Source organism: Lepidochelys olivacea (genome assembly GCF_965140295.1).
Source record: "Lepidochelys olivacea isolate rLepOli2 genome assembly, chromosome: 5".
In the NCBI taxonomy this organism is placed as follows: domain Eukaryota; kingdom Metazoa; phylum Chordata; order Testudines; family Cheloniidae; genus Lepidochelys; species Lepidochelys olivacea.
Window position 1 is genome coordinate 15,698,193 of NC_140415.1, and position 16,068 is coordinate 15,714,260.

Consider the following 16,068-nt stretch of genomic DNA (forward strand, 5'->3'; position numbering starts at 1 on the left):
CAGGACTAAAATGTGCATTTATTCTCCTTATGAGTAACACAGACCCCCAATGCCACATATAAATTCCGAGTATCTTCCATTCTAATTGATGTAAACATGGAGTGGCCTCTGGCTCCTTCTACTACTTATTCTGCCAGTGCCTGGGGAATCCGTATATTATGGCAATCAGTACAGTAGGCTGAAATCAGATATATATTCAAAATTCCATTTCCTATGTCACCTGCACTTGCCTTGTCTGTAACGAGGCTAGATAGAATTCCTGTGCTCCCATGTTCAAAGTATAAAGCTCCTCTTGTGAGCAAGAAGATTCATTCAGCATTGCTGGCTAGAACTTACCCAGGACTCAAAAAAAAGGGGGGGGACGCGAAAGAATGGGGGAGTTTCTGGTTCCAACTGAATATTCTGTAAAGCCTCTAAGTTAAACCAGTGGGTAAATCTGATAAATATTTGGAATTTAATACCAAAATGCAGCCTATTTACAAGAAACCATTTACTGGTTAAATGGCTCGCAAACCCTTATTCCTGTTTATGAAATGTTACTTGACAAAGTACAGCTTACATTTAATCCAATATAAACTCTGCAACCAGTATCAGCTTCCTTGCCTTCCATCTCATTGTGTCTGTTATTTCATGAAACAGAAATTACAGCCAATTAATGTCTGTTTTAAGTAGTTAATAGGGGTGGTGTTAATATTATTACCATACAATTCTCTCATCTATATTTTGGTGTGACCACAGAGATGGTGATTTTGGTTTTAAATTATTTGATCTAGTACAACTAACACCATGCTTTAGTTAATTTTATTGCAAAAGCTTCTCAACATTTTCAGCAATGAAAGAAACGTACAGAAGCCTTTAATGTAGTTTACATGTCTGCTACACACATTAGAGAGATACACTTGAAGTGCTCCTACATTAAAGATCCACAACATATAACCTAATGGATTTTAGGGAAGTCAGAAGTGAAATAATGCATGATGGGGAATGTATCTAAAACAACCATGTTTTGCCCCAGATCTCTCAATTATACTCATAAGAAAAAAAGTAAAAGTAATTTTCTTCCACCCCAATTTCCACAACTGTTTATAAAACTATACTATCAAATAGCAAGGAACCCAAATCCATACTTCTGGATAATTTAATATAGGTAAAAAATCCCACACATAATTTAATGCTGATATTTTTTTCTCTCATCAGAAATCTATTACTTTTTTCAGGAACTATGCAACTACTACTACGACTGGACTTTGTATGTTAGTAATCAAAGCAGCAGACCTGAATGATATCACAGAAACTGCTTTACAAATTCAGAAGCACTTCATACTGTACCTGAGTGCTGACCTTTTTTCTGCCTCCCCCACTGTGTTTAGGTGCTCATTTGCTGCAAAAAGGTTCACTTTTGGTTTTTTTACCTCTGTTTGGAACTGAACACCAGCTGATGGAAGACTGCAGATATACACTACATATGTAAGTTCTAAATATAACTCTTACCCTTGTCCTTGTCATGTTGTACTGAATGGTTCTTATCACCACCAGTATCAGGAGACTCCCTAGTGAAATCTCGGTTAGAACACGCTCTGAGTACCAAGTGATATTTTTCAATATCTGCAATGAGGAAAAAAAATAGGTTTCAACACCACATTTCAATTGTGAGTGAGATGACATAAAATCATGCAGTTCTCTGGGCTCTTGCTTCCCTCGAGACAAATAAATTACCCTCCAATTTCAATACACTAAAATGTACTCTGTTCTAGAGTTTCAAAAGATATTGCAGTAGTATCCAACTTGTAGATCTCATTAACTTTGTTCTGCAGGTCATGTGGAGAAGGTACAAAGAGGAAATATGTGAATAAAAAATTACTGGTGTGCTGAACTAACTTTAATTAAGCAGTATAAGTGTACACACACACACACACACACATATATATACACACATATGTAGCCACACCCGCACACACATGTGTGTGGCGAAAGTAAATAAAGAAGTGTTATTTACTCCTTCTCATAACACAAGAACTAGGGGTCACCAAATGAAATTAATAGGCAGCAGGTTTAAAACAAATAAAAGTAATTATTTCTTCACACAACACACAGTCAACCTGTGGAACTATTTGTCAGAGGATGTTGTGAAGGCCAAGACTATATAACAGGGTTCAAAAAAGAACTAGATAAGTTCATGGAGGATAGGTCCATCAGTGGCTAGGATGGGCAGGGATTGTGTCTCTAGCCTCTGTTTGCCAGAAGCTGGGAATGAGCAATAGGGAATGAATCATTTGATGATTACCTGTTCTGTTCATTCCCTCTGGGGCACCTGGCATTGGCCACTGTCAGAAGACAGGCTACTGGGCTAGATGGACCTTTGCTCTGACCGAGTATGGCTGTTCTTATGTTCTTATGCAAAGTGAAACCTGTCTTGAAAGTCTATTTGAGAGACTAGCAAAGATCAGCTGTTTACCATGACTAGAGCTCCTAGGTTCTATGGACAATACAAATACATTTATAATAGAGGTATCTCATTAAAGGTGGAGAAGAATTGTACTCAGTGCATTTGGGAACACTCTGGGAAACTAGTGAAATAGGAAGTTGTCTAATAAGGGTGGTTACACGTAGAGTAAATGAAAGAAATTAGTATGAGTTAAGTTTCAATGCAATATATGAGATTTACAAAAAAATATAATAGCATAAAAATGCATGCAAAATGTATACAACGAAACCTATGCAATAGTTTAACAATTTATTAGCAAACCTCTTGTCTTGAGACCATTCAAAAATAATCTCAAAACAACAGAGTACTATTCTGCTCCACATTTATTAAACAGCCACCCTGTTAAGGGACAGATTTGTCAGCCCTCCGAATGGTCATTTATTGTAGGTTTAAATCAACATTAGTAATAAAATGAGACAAGGAACTGCCTCTTGTTAACAAAGCCAGTACAAAACCTTCGCTTAGCATGGATGAAATTTCAAAAGCCCAATTTATTTATTTACCAATAAAACTTACAGAATTTTTAAATATTGCGCTCAGAATTTTTAATTTTTTTGCTGCAGAATTTTTAATTTTTTGCACAGAATGCCCTCAGGAGTAAGTATGATAAGTAAATCCTCGTGGCAGATGTAGTTTTCAAGTCAGTCAATCAGTCTCAGATCCACTGAGTTTTTTACATCATTTTATCTCCCCAGAAAGGGAATTCAGTCTACGTGCATCTTGACATATTTACAAGTTATGAGATAATTTACAAGTTATGAAATAAGAGTACATAGAGAGGTCTATGCCAAAGGAACAACAGAGACTATGGCTATCTTTTCCTTCTCCAGTTGTGGTTTAAAGGAATTGTTATGAATCATTTTGTTAGCTAGGTTCCCCTTCCGCATTCCTGGAACCAGACCATCTTTTACAAAATGTTGAATAGAAAGCGTTCAGACTCAAACACACCCTTTAAAAATAACATTTTGTGCATCTGTATTGCACCACATGCACAAGTATTCACTTCCTTCCTATAATTAAACTTCTAGTTTAAGAGTCAAATTAAAAGCAGCCCTTGGCAGAGCTCAAATTGGACTGGTACAGACCAGTACATCAGGACTAGAACATTTTGCCAACGTATCAGCACTTCAGTGACTCTTGAGCCTTCAGTTATTCTTCTAAAAAGAAAAGGAGTACTTGTGGCACCTTAGAGACTAACCAACTTATTTGAGCATAAGCTCAACAGCTTATGCTCAAATAAATTGGTTAGTCTCTAAGGTGCCACAAGTACTCCTTTTCTTTTTGCAAATACAGACTAACACGGATGTTACTCTGAAACCAGTTATTCTTCTGGGAGCCCAGGCTGTATCCAAGTTCCACACCCTACTTCAAAGTGAGGGATACTACTACTGGTCAACTTCCCTAAAGCTAATCCAATCTAATAACTACTTTCACTCTACTGGATGGAGCCCAACCTCAGCATAAGGAATAGGAGGGTGGGAAGATGGGAGAATATACAGAGGCAACATCCCCACTTGTCTTTCAGGGTGATTGTGTTCATCTTCTCATCTCTTCTTTGGATGTCACCAAGAAAGACCAATACTCTCTCTTTTCCAAGTAAAGGCTCTTCAGATGACAAACATATTCCAAAGAAGCAGCAATGAAAAACTGTCCTCTCGTCTGCTGACTTTTACAGCCTCTAGGGTAACAGACTGAGAGGGAAATCTTTCCTCCAGAAGAGAAAAGGATCAGGAGGTGGCAGCCACTATCCTCAGAAAGAAACAGAGACCTGAAGGGGTGATCACTACAATACACACACAGACAAAGGGAGGAGGTGACACCTGATGCTACTTCAGGTTCTGGCATCTTTACACTCACTTCCTCTCTGGGATTAATGGGGTGGATCAAGGATTTGCATATACACCCCTCCCCCTTTCAAACAGAAGTCACAGGAGGTACCTAAAGCAAAAGAGGGAGTCCTATGGGAAAGGCTTTAAAACGTTCTATACAGAAAGTGTCCGGGTTTCACAAAATAAAATGCATTCGGTGAAACTCCAGAAAGTTTTTTAAAAAGTTACAAGATGTCTTGTGAACCAGAAGTCCTAACACATACAATTACCAGAAAAAGAGGGCAGCCTGTGTTCTGAAGTCGACAGGGGATTCTGGAGGAATGCAGCATTAAGGTTGTTAACTCTGCAAAAACTGTGCCACAACATTTGGAATGAAAGCAAAAAAGTATAGGAGGTTGTTATTAAAAAGTACACTAGGGGTGTCTTACCATTACACTTAACATTAGTATATAATGGCAATTTGGTATACTGGAAATCATAGCATTGTAATTCCACATGATTACAGGGCAAATGCATTTGAAAATAAATGCACTGGTTGTGCCTCAACAGAGAGAGCCCATTATTCTTTAGTGATATTGTAGTCCTGGGACATACATTAGTCTGCAAGAATGTACCTCTCTAAATATGGATGTCAGAGCTCAGGGCAAATGCACCACTCAAGGGTTCAGCAAGAGTACCCAACTCTCAGGCTTCCAGCTCCCCAGCTGTTGCCTCTCTTGAGTGGAGATACACATCTCTCCTCCTTCTGACTGGCTACACCCAGACTGCCCCATTCCCTTGCCTCTGCTGTGTAATTCCCAGCACAGACAGGTTCCTTAGGCCACCTGCTTGCTTTCTCTTCAGAGACAGATAACAGATATAATTTACCACACTGTTCTTTCTAAGCAAGCCTATTCTACTCTTAAGGTACAAAGCATTACAGAAAACACATTAAAAACAATAAAAGAACCAACACGTATGTTAATAAACTTATCAGAGTTCATACCAACTCTCACAGGGGCTCTGGCAACTGCAGTCTTTTAATAACCCATTGTAAGGGCATCCTTGTGGTAACAAGTTCATCAAAGCTTCAGCTCAGAACAAGCACAGTGTCTTATGAAGCCTCAGTAAGCCAAGTTTTTCCTATCCTCCCCTAAGGATTGGGGGCCTCTGTGGATCAGGGGTCTTGTCCATTTGCTGGATCAGGAAGAAGGCCCCAAGTCAGCTGAAAATCAAGGTTTTTACCCAAAAGTCTGTTCTTTGTCTATTGGTCTCTGGAGAATTCTGTTTGAACTAGTATATGCATATCTCTCCAGGGGAACTTCAAAGGCTAATAACAGAGGAAGTTCATTAGTGTGTCTCCCCCCCCCCCACACTAGAGAAGGTACATACAATGTCACAACACCACATATACAATTGTACTTTTAATAAAATTTACTTCTAAAGATGTTAATTCAAACTCAGCAAGGTTTAACTTAACTCAATAAAGTTTATCTTAATTCCATAAAGTTTCTTCAAGATACTGTCAGTCTGTCCCAATGGGTATTTAAATAACAAATGAATGGCTTGATTTTTAGAGATATGTAGCACTCACACTTCTCACCGATGATAGTGGAAGCAGCTGTGGGCAGAATCTCTGATAGTCACACTATTTCCTTCTTTGACAGAGTTACTGGCCAACTGGATAGGTATAAGCAGGTAACATGACTTGTCTTGACATTAGTAAAGCTTTTGATAATCCCACATGACATTCTCATAAGCAAACTACGGAAACATGATGTAGATGAAATTACTACAAAGTGTGTGCACAACTGGTTGAAAAATCATATTCAAAGAGCAGTTATCAATGATTCACTGTCAAACTGAGAGGATGTATCTAGTGAAGTCCTGCGGGACTCCTACCTCCTGAACTATTCAACCTTTTCATTAATGGAATGGAAAAGACAGTTACCTTTTTGTAACTGGTTTCAGAGTAACAGCCGCGTTAGACTGGCGTTCTTCGAGATGTGTTGCTCATGTCCATTCCATTGTAAGTGTGTGTGCTTGGTACACGCACCAGTGCCGGAAGTTTTTCCCTCAGAGGTATCTGTGGGGGACCGGTTCTGGTGCCCTCTGGAGTGGTGACTGTATGCCGCGGTATAAGGGGCGCTGCCGGTTCCCCCAACCCTCAGTTCCTTCTTGCTGGAAACTCTGACAGTGGGGAAGGAGGATGGGTCATGGAATGGACATGAGCAGCACCAGTTACGAAAAGGTAAACATCTTTTCTTCTTCAAGTGCTTGCTCATGTCCATTCCAGGTGCCTCCCAAGCAGTACCACCGGAGGTGGGTAGGAGTTCATGGACGTGTCGACTGTAACACAGCTCTGCCAAATCCAGCATCATCTCTGGCCTGCTGGGTGATGGCGTAATGTGCTGTGAACATGTGCACTAAAGACCACATGGCAGCCCTGCAGATGTCTTGGATGGGTCGGTGTGGTACGAAGGCTGCTGAGGACGCTTGTGCTCTGGTTGAGTGGGCCCTTAGGTGGTGGTTTGACCGAACTAAGTCATAACAGGTCTGGATTCAGGAGGTGATCCAGTTCAAGATCCTCTGAGAGGACACCGGATACCTTTCATCCTGTCCACTGTTGTGATGAAGAGTTGGGTCAATACGCAGAAGGACTTGGTGCACTCCAGGTAGAACGCTAGGGCGCACTGGCCATCCAAGGTGTGCAGCTGCCTCTCCTCCGCAGTTGAGTGCAGCTTTGGACAGAAAACCAGGAGAAAGATATCCTAGTTAACACAGAAGTGGGACACTACCTTAGGCAAGAATGTGGGGTGGGAGGGTCGCAGCTGGATCTTGTCCTTGTAGAAAACCATGAAAGGAGGCTCCGAAGTGAAGGCTTTAATCTTGGATACTTGCCTTGCTGAGGTAATGGCTATAAGGAAAGCAATCTTGACAGATGTGAAATGGAACACGAGACCAAGGACCCAAAGGGAGGCCCCAGGAGCCTTGAGAGGACGATGTTGAGGTCCCATTGCAGAATCAGGTCCTGGACCAGTGGGAAGAGTCACTCTAGTCCTTTTAGGAACTGGATGAACATGTCATGTGAGAACACCGATTTGCCCTGGACATGCTGGTGGAAAGCTGATATGGCTGCTAAGTGCACCTTGATGGAGAAAGCGTGAGGCCTTGATGCTTAAGGTGTAGCAGGTAATCAAGGATGGATTGCAAAGACGACCTCGTTGGGGAGATGCCACGCTTCTCCGCCCAGCAGGAGAATCATAGAATCATAGAATATCAGGGTTGGAAGGGACCCCAGAAGGTCATCTAGTCCAACCCCCTGCTCGAAGCAGGACCAATTCCCAGTTAAATCATCCCAGTCAGGGCTTTGTCAAGCCTGACCTTAAAAACCTCTAAGGAAGGAGATTCTACCACCTCCCTAGGTAACGCATTCCAGTGTTTCACCACCCTCTTAGTGAAAAAGTTTTTCCTAATATCCAATCTAAACCTCCCCCACTGCAACTTGAGACCATTACTCCTCATTCTGTCATCTGCTACCATTGAGAACAGTTTAGAGCCATCCTCTTTGGAACCCCCTTTCAGGTAGTTGAAAGCAGCTATCAAATCCCCCCTCATTCTTCTCTTCTGCAGGCTAAACAATCCCAGCTCCCTCAGCCTCTCCTCATAAGTCATGTGTTCCAGACCCCTAATCATTTTTGTTGCCCTTCGCTGGACTCTCTCCAATTTATCCACATCCTTCTTGTAGTGTGGGGCCCAAAACTGGACACAGTACTCCAGATGAGGCCTCACCAATGAATCACTTCCACTTTGCCAGGTAAGTCGCTCTGCTGGAGGATTTTCTGCTTTCCAAGAGGACTTGCTGTACCTGACTGGAGCAGGCCCTTTCCTCTGGGTTAAGCCATTCACCAAGCCGTTAGGTGAAGGGAGTGAAAGTTCGGGTGCAGGACCCATCCGTGGTCTTGCAAGAGGAGATCTGGGCGGCTGGGCAATGGCCATGTGGGAGCCACGGCCAGGTCCATGAGCATGCCAAACCAATGTTGGCAAGGCCACGCTGGGGCAGTCATGAGACTCATGCTTTGTCTGTTTTGACTTTTGCTAGTATCCTGCTGACCAGTGGAACCAGCGGGAATGTGTATGTCAGATCCCCTTCCGATGACAGAAGGAAGGTGTCAGTGAGGAAGTCCCTGCTTAGGCCCTGGAGGGAACAGAACTGCTGGCACGTCCTGTTCTGTCTGGTGGTGAACAGGTTCACTCGGGGAGTTTCCCACCTTCAGAAGAGGACCTGTACAACCTCCGGGTGGAGGGACCACTCGTGGTGAGAGAAGGAGGATCTGCTGAGGTGATCCGTCAGCGCATTCTGGATGCCAGGGAGGTACGATGCCTCAAGGTGGATGTCGTGCTGGATGCAGAAGTCCCACAATCGGAACGCTTCCTGACACAGAGCCAACGAGCGGGCTCCCCCTTGCCTCTTGATGTAGAACATTGAGGCCATGTTGTCTGTGAGTATCCATACCACTTGACCGGAAAGATGTGGCAGGAAGACTCCGCAGGCTAGGCGGACTGCTCTGAGTTCCCTGACGTTTATGTGCAATGTCAGTTCCTCTGGGGACCATGTTTCTTGGGTCCGCAGCTCGCCGAGATGTGCTCCCCAGCCGAGGTCGGAGGCATCCGATATTAGAGATACCAACGATCGAGGACTCTTGAAGGGAACTCCTTCTAGGACCACCCTCAAGTTGGTCCACCACTGCAGGGAGGTAAATACGTTCAGTGGGATTGTGATGACTTGTCCAGATGATCCCTGGACAGGGCATAGACTGTTGCCAGCCACCGTTGGAGGGGTCACAGTCTGAGCCTCTCATGGTGGATGACATAAGTACACACCAGCATGTGGTCCAACAGCCTGAGGCAGACCCAGGCTGTGGTGAGGGGATATGCAGAGACACTGGCAATGAGACCTGCCATCGTCTTGAACCTGTCCTGTGGCAGAAATGCTCTGGCACGGGTAGAGTTGAGGACAGCTCTGATAAACTAAATTTTCTGTACTGGAATTAACGTTAATTTTTCCTCGTTTATCAGCAGGCCCAGGGCACAGCACATGACCTGTAGTTCTGAGACGTCACGCTGGACCCGAGACCTGGAGCGGCCCTTGATGAGCCAGTCGTTGAGGTACGGGTAAATCTGGATACTCCAACACCTGAGGTAAGCAGCCACCACAGCCATGCACTTGATAAACACCCTTGGGGCTGTAGCCAGGCCGAATGGGAACACCACAAACTGGTAAGGAGCGGACCCCACTGTGAAGCGCAGGAATTGTCTGTGTCTTTGGCATATTGATATGTGGAAGTAAGCGTCCTTCAAAATAGAGGGCAGCGTACCAGTCTCACAGATCCAGATGGGATGATGGAGGCCAGGGAGACCATGCGAAACTTCAACTTCTTGAGGCATTTGTTGAGGTCTCGCAGGTCCAGGATGGGTCTCAGACTCACTTTGGCCTTTGGGATTAGAAAGTACCGGGAGTAAAACCCCTTGCCTCTGTACTCTTGAGGGACTTCCTTCAGAGGCCACACTTGCAGAAGGCCTTTTACCTCCTGCGCGAGCAGGCTCTCGTGAGAAGGGTCCCTGAAGAGGGACAGGGAAGGAGTGTGTGTGGGGGGGAAAGAAATAAACTGGAGGGTATAACCCTGAGCCACGGTGTTGAGAACCCAGCGGTCCAAAGTTAGGGAGGCCCAGGCAGGGACAGGCCCAGGCAGCGCCCTCTGGCGCACCCTCAAAATGCCCACGTACCACCCTGCTGGTTGCGGGTGGAGCTCGACTGAGCAGAGGACGCCAGCTGGTGGCCTTGCCAGCATTTATAGCCTTTGCCCTTCTTACGGGAGGGATCCAATCTGTTCTGGTTTCCAAACCCTTGGGGCTGCTACGGCTTAAACCACTTTCTAGCCAGGCCTGGGGCGTAGAGGCCCAGGGTCCATAATGTTGCCTGGGAGTCCTTCAGCCTTTGCAATTTTGTGTCTGTTTGTTCAACAGAGCTTGGCCATCAAATGGGAGATCCTGTATTGACTGTTCAACCTCCGTCAACAAGCCCGACGACTGCAGCCAGGATGCCCTTCTCATCGAGATGGCAGAGCTCATGGTTCTGGCCGCAGAGTCCACCACGTCTGAGGCCACCTGGAGGGCTGCTGTAGCCACTGCTTTGCCCTAATTGAGGATCACCTGGAACTCCTTCCTGGGGTCCTTGGGCTGCGAATCCTTGAACTTGGCCATGGACTGCCACATGTTAAAATTGTAGCGGCCAAGCAGGCTCTGATAGTTGACCACCCACAGCTAGAGGCTCAATGATGAATACATTTTCCTTCTGAATAAATAGAGTCTCTTTGAGTTCTTGTTTTTGGGGAGGTTGCATCTGGTTGGCCTTGCCTTTCCCGTTCATTAATGGGTGAGACCACCAGTGAGCTTGGGGCAGGGTGTTTGTAAAGATAGCAGGCACACAGTACTTTTGTTCTGCCCTTTTGCAGATGGGAGCAGTGAGGAGATGGGAGCAGTGATGAGGGAGTCTGCCACAAGGATTTTGTAATTTTTGTTACCACCTTGTGCAAGGGCACAAGGGCTGGAGCCACCAAGCTGAGGACTTCAAATAGACAGTCTGAGGGTTCCTCCAGCTCCTCAGCATGTAGCCCCAAGTTTGAGGCGACCCACTTTAATAGCTCCTGATGGGCTCTGGAATCATCCGGTGGGACTGGACGAGGGGCCCTTGTGATCGCCTCGTCAGCCAAGGATAAGGAGAAAGCAGGCACAGGAGGATCTGCCACCTCAGATGACTGTTCAAGTGGTCCCTCAATGGGGCCTGGGTGAATCTGAGGAGTCTTTTCCCCAGTCACCTTCATATCGGGGGGCGGTCGGGAGATGGGGGCCGATGGTTTATTTGAGGCCACCGAGGCCGACCAGAGCCCTTGCAAGGGCTGCGGGAACCCCCAGGGATTTCAAGGGTGCCGGAGGTAGGCCACTGGCCCTGGGGCCACAGTGCTTCGGGCAGTACCACACACATAATGGGTACCCCGATGTGGGATCCTGGACCGCTGGTAAAGACTTCTGCTGGGTACCAGAATCTGAAGAGAACGGATTGCGTCCGGGGGACCAGGATGGTGCAGAGGCCGACTGTTCACCCCGGTCACGTCACTGCTGATTCAGATGTAGCAACGGAGAACTGCCTGAGCGCAACAACTCCTCATGCCGAGATCACAGAGACCGGTGGCGTTCAGTGGATCAGCGACGGTAAACCAGTGATCTATACCTCATGGTTTTTGACCAGTGCTGGTCTGTCAAATGAGAGCGGGAAGGAGTAGGGAACCGAGCTGGGGAACGTCGGTGCGGCCATGGCAACCCATACCGGCACTCAGGCGACCAGTAGTGAGGTTCCTGGGACCATCAGCTAGAGTCCCCGGAACGGTGCCAAACACTAGGGGAGTGGCTCAGGCATTCCCGGTTGTGGGGCTGCAGGGATAGGCTCACCTCCATGGTTCTGGGTTGTGTCACCGAAGATCGGCATTTTGAGCCCAGCGAGCAGTGCCCTGAGTCTGGAAACTGGCGGCAGGAACTCCACTGGGCGGGCTGCCAGCTCTGTGTGGACAAGCATTGGCGGGACATTCCATGTGGTGAGGAGCAGTGATGGGGACCACTGGAAAGGTCCCAGGGCAGGTTTACCACTGGAACGGGGCACTGCTGTAGCTGGTGTGGGAGGCACCGGTAGCACTAGGACGTCCTGTGCAGCCTGTAGGGCCTAAGGCTTTGACGGCACATCCAGGTGCTGAGCGACTATGCCGCTATCTGGGGTGGCAGGCGCGTCTCGGGGTGGGCTAACCCACTCCACCCGAGCTGGGGCCCGACTCCCACTCGGAGGTGAGGAGCTGCCCCTGTCAGGTCTTCGCTCTCCTCCAGCCCTGTTTTTCCCTTTAAGAGATGTAGGCAATCATCTCCTCCAGGCCTTTCTTTGCTTTCTTGCTGGTTCCGGGAAGGGGGATCGGCGTCGGTCCAAAGATGGCACCGGCAGAGCACTCCACGCCGATGCCGCAGAGCTGGGAGCAGAGTTCGATCTGGACTGTTCCGGTCCTGGTGCCAGCACCGACTCCATACGGAGTGCCCAGAGACGATGTCCCGCTCCCTTTTTGTCCGAGGTTTGATGCCTTTACACTTGTTGCTGATGTGGGTTTCGCACAGGCACAGCAACCATGAGGATCGTTGATGGGCACTGGCTTTTTAAGCAGTCACAGGGTTTGAAGCCTGGGGATCAGGGCATTCTCCACCCCAAGGCTGAGTCCCATCCCGGACGAACTGACTAAGGGAAACTACTAACAATTTTCAACTATTTACAGGAGAAAAGTTTGTAACAACAGTTTGAGAAAGAGAAGGGTTGGCGAAGCAAGAAGACATTCTAGCACCTTCACTGGTGGTAGGAAGGAACTGAGGGTGGGGGGAACAGGTGACACCCCTTATATCGCGGCATACAGGTGCCACTTCAGAGGGCACCAGAGCTGGTCCCCTATGGATACCGCTGAGGGAGAAACTTCTGGCACCAGTGCATGTGGTGAGCACACATACCTACAATGGAATGGACACGAGCAAGCACTCAAAGAAGAAAGTAAGCTTATTGAATTTGCAGATGACACCAAGCTGGGAGGTCTTGCAAGCACTTTGGAGGACAGGATTAGAATTCAAAACGACCTTGACAAATTGATCAGAAATCAACAAGATGAAATTAAAGAAAGATGAATGTGAAGTACTATACTTAGGAAAAAATCAAATGCACAAATACAAAATGGGGAATAACAGGCTAGGCAGTAGTACTGCAGAAAAAGGACCTGGGGGTTATAGTGGATCACAAATTGAACATGAGCCAAAAATGTGATGCAGTTGTAAAAAAGGCTAATGTCATTCTGGGGTGTATTTACATGTGTGTTGTACATAAGACACTGGAGGTAACTATCCCGCTATTCTAGGCGCAGGTGATGTCCCAGTTACAGCACTATGTCCAGTCTGGGTGCCACACGTTAGGAAAGATGTGGATAAATTGGAGAATGTCCAGAGGAGAGCAACAAAAATGATAAAAGGTTAGGAAACCAGATCTCTGAGGAAACGTTATAAATAGTGGCCATGTTTCTGAGAAAACGAGACAGAAGGGACCTGAAACAGTCTATATGAAGGGCTGTTATAAAGAGGATGGTGATCAATTGTTCTCCATATCCACTAAAGTCAGGGCAGGAAGTAATCTGTAGCAACGGAGATTTAGATTAGATATGAGGAAAACCTTTCTAACTATGAGTATAGCTAAATACTGGAATAGTTAAGTTCTGAAGTAGGTTATCAAGGGATGTTGTGGAATCCCCATCACTGGATCTTTTTTAAGAACAAGTTACAGGAACACCTGTCAGGGATGATCTTCATATATTTGGTCCAGCCACGGAGTGAGTAGGTAACCTCTCAAGGACTAGATAACCTCTCAAGATCCCTTCTATCCCTACATTTCATGATTCTATGATTACTTTACAATCTAAAGTTTAATTGCACACCACACACATCAGTAAAGTGACTGGTTGGTTGCCAGCTGTTGAAAGAGTAACAGAACTGCAAGCCTAAAAGTACATCCCACATTTGTAGCTTTCCCAGACTTAATGTGTCCTTTGAAGTTCAAATGTCAAATTTAGGAGAATAATGAATGCTGTAATACACAATATTCAGGTCATTTACTGATCACATAACATTCCACATCATTATGCTCCCTTTGCTGCTACTTAAGCTCTTAAACTCCTTCTATTAAAGGATTTTAATGTCAAACGTTATTTCCTAATTAATATATGATTTAAGAAAAAATTGTTAAGCTATGTAAGGTGCCTAATGGCTTGTTTCACACTTCAATGGACTGTGCCAACTTTAATTTTTATCTGAAGAGGATGGTGGACTGTCTGGAACTATTTTGTACTTGTGTTCTTTGCCTTTCCATGCCATCCCTTCTCTGCCCTCACCCCCGTCTGTCACTGGCATACTTCATCTGCAGCTGAAAAGCAAGCAAGCTGCTTCCGTCTGGAGCTTCTGACTGCATCAGTCCTCCCATTAATATTAACCATACTTACATACACATTTTGAGGGAAGAGTAGAACATCAAGGACCAACTGTCCACAACAGCATGTTCAGCACACTTCTTGCAAATAACCTTTTCTTTACCTCTCTCTGAGAAGCTCCATCAGCTCAGATATGAAATCCAAAGTCAGTTTATTAACATAGCTTTCCCCATTTGGCCCATACTCTGGATCTCATATCTGTTCAGACAATTTTGAATGACATTTGCTTTAAATTAGCATTTTGGCAGATTACTAGATTTCTACAATGAATGGTAACAAGGGCAAAAGTATTTTATAACTGAGGTGGAAGAAAGCCCCTATAAGGAACATAATATATAGCAAGGACTGGCCATTAACTTGAATCTAGATCACTTGTGTGTCTCCTCAACATATACAGTAACTCCTCACTTAAGGTTGTCCTGGTTAACGTTGTTTCGTTGCTAGTTACTGATCAATTAGAGAACATGCTCATTTAAAAATGCGCAATGCTCCCTTATAATGTTGTTTGGCAGCCACCTGCTTTGTCCACTGCTTGCAGGAAGAGCAGCCCGTTGCAGCTAGCTGGTGGGGGCTTGGAACCAGGGTGGACCAGGAGCCCCCAAGCAGGCTATCAATTGCCAGGCAGTTCAGCTGTCCCTCCCCCCACTGCCATATGCTGCTCCTGCCCTCTGCCTTGGAGCTGCTCCTGGGAGCCTCCTGTTTGCTGTGCGGGGGGGGGAAGGGGGGGGAGGAAGGAAGGGTGCTAATGTCAGGGTGACCCCCTCCCCCCACTCCTGTACCCCATCTCCACAGAGATGGGGAGATGACATGACAGGGCTCAGGATGGAGGGAGCTTGCTGGCAGCAGCTGCTGTCTCAACTTGCTGATCTACTTAAAAAGGCAGTGTACTCAGAGTGGGGTCAGCGTAATTAAAGGGGCAATGCACATCTCTCTCAGACACACACAAACACGGGGTGTGTGTCTCTGTCTCTCTCACACACACATGGTGTGTGTCTGTCTCTCTCTGCCATGCTGTGTCTCCTCCCTCCATTCGTACTGCCTTGTAGAGTGTGAGGCTACATTAACAACGTGTTAACCCTTGAGGGCTCAGCCCAGTGCTAGTTCATCATTTAGCAGTAAGGCATTCCCTGGGAAATATCCCACCCTCTTCCACCCTCTGACTCCACCACCTCAACCAAGCTTCACAATCATCATTGCTGTGCACAGTATTAAATTGTTTGTTTAAAACTTATACTGTGTGTATGTATTTTTTGTCTGGCGAAGATTTTTCCCTTGAATCTAACCCCAACATTTACATTAATTTTTATGGGGAAACTGGATTCGCTTAACATCGTTTCGCTTAAAGTAGCATTTTTCAGGAACATAGCTACATTAAGCAAGGAGTTACTGTAATACTGGAAGCCAGTGATTCAACTTCTATCCAGTTTGTTTCATAGCTTTACTATGGAAATTATGAATCACAGAATCATATTAGGGATGGAAAGAAACATATTGCCCATTCTACTGCCAATACAGGATTACTCCCAAACAGTACATTCTCAAGTGCTTTGTCCAGTCCAGTTTTAAGTGACTAAAACAATTTAACTTCCCATCAATTCCCTTGGAAGATTATTATTCTACAGCCTAAACGATCTAAATGTTAGGAAATTTTTCTTAATTTTCA

At 45.6% G+C, this 16,068-nt stretch overlaps 1 protein-coding gene across 3 annotated transcripts in view; it reads right to left on the bottom strand.

Annotated features, from left to right (window-relative positions):
* The window catches only part of DYM (dymeclin), a 385,616-nt gene that overhangs the window by 144,517 nt on the left and 225,031 nt on the right, over positions 1-16,068 (bottom strand). For all 3 annotated transcript variants that reach the window (XM_084627911.1, XM_084627912.1, XM_084627910.1), the window contains one exon: positions 1,492-1,605. In XM_084627911.1, coding sequence (XP_084484037.1) covers positions 1,492-1,605 — 114 coding nt within the window. The remainder of the gene's footprint in view (positions 1-1,491; positions 1,606-16,068) is intronic.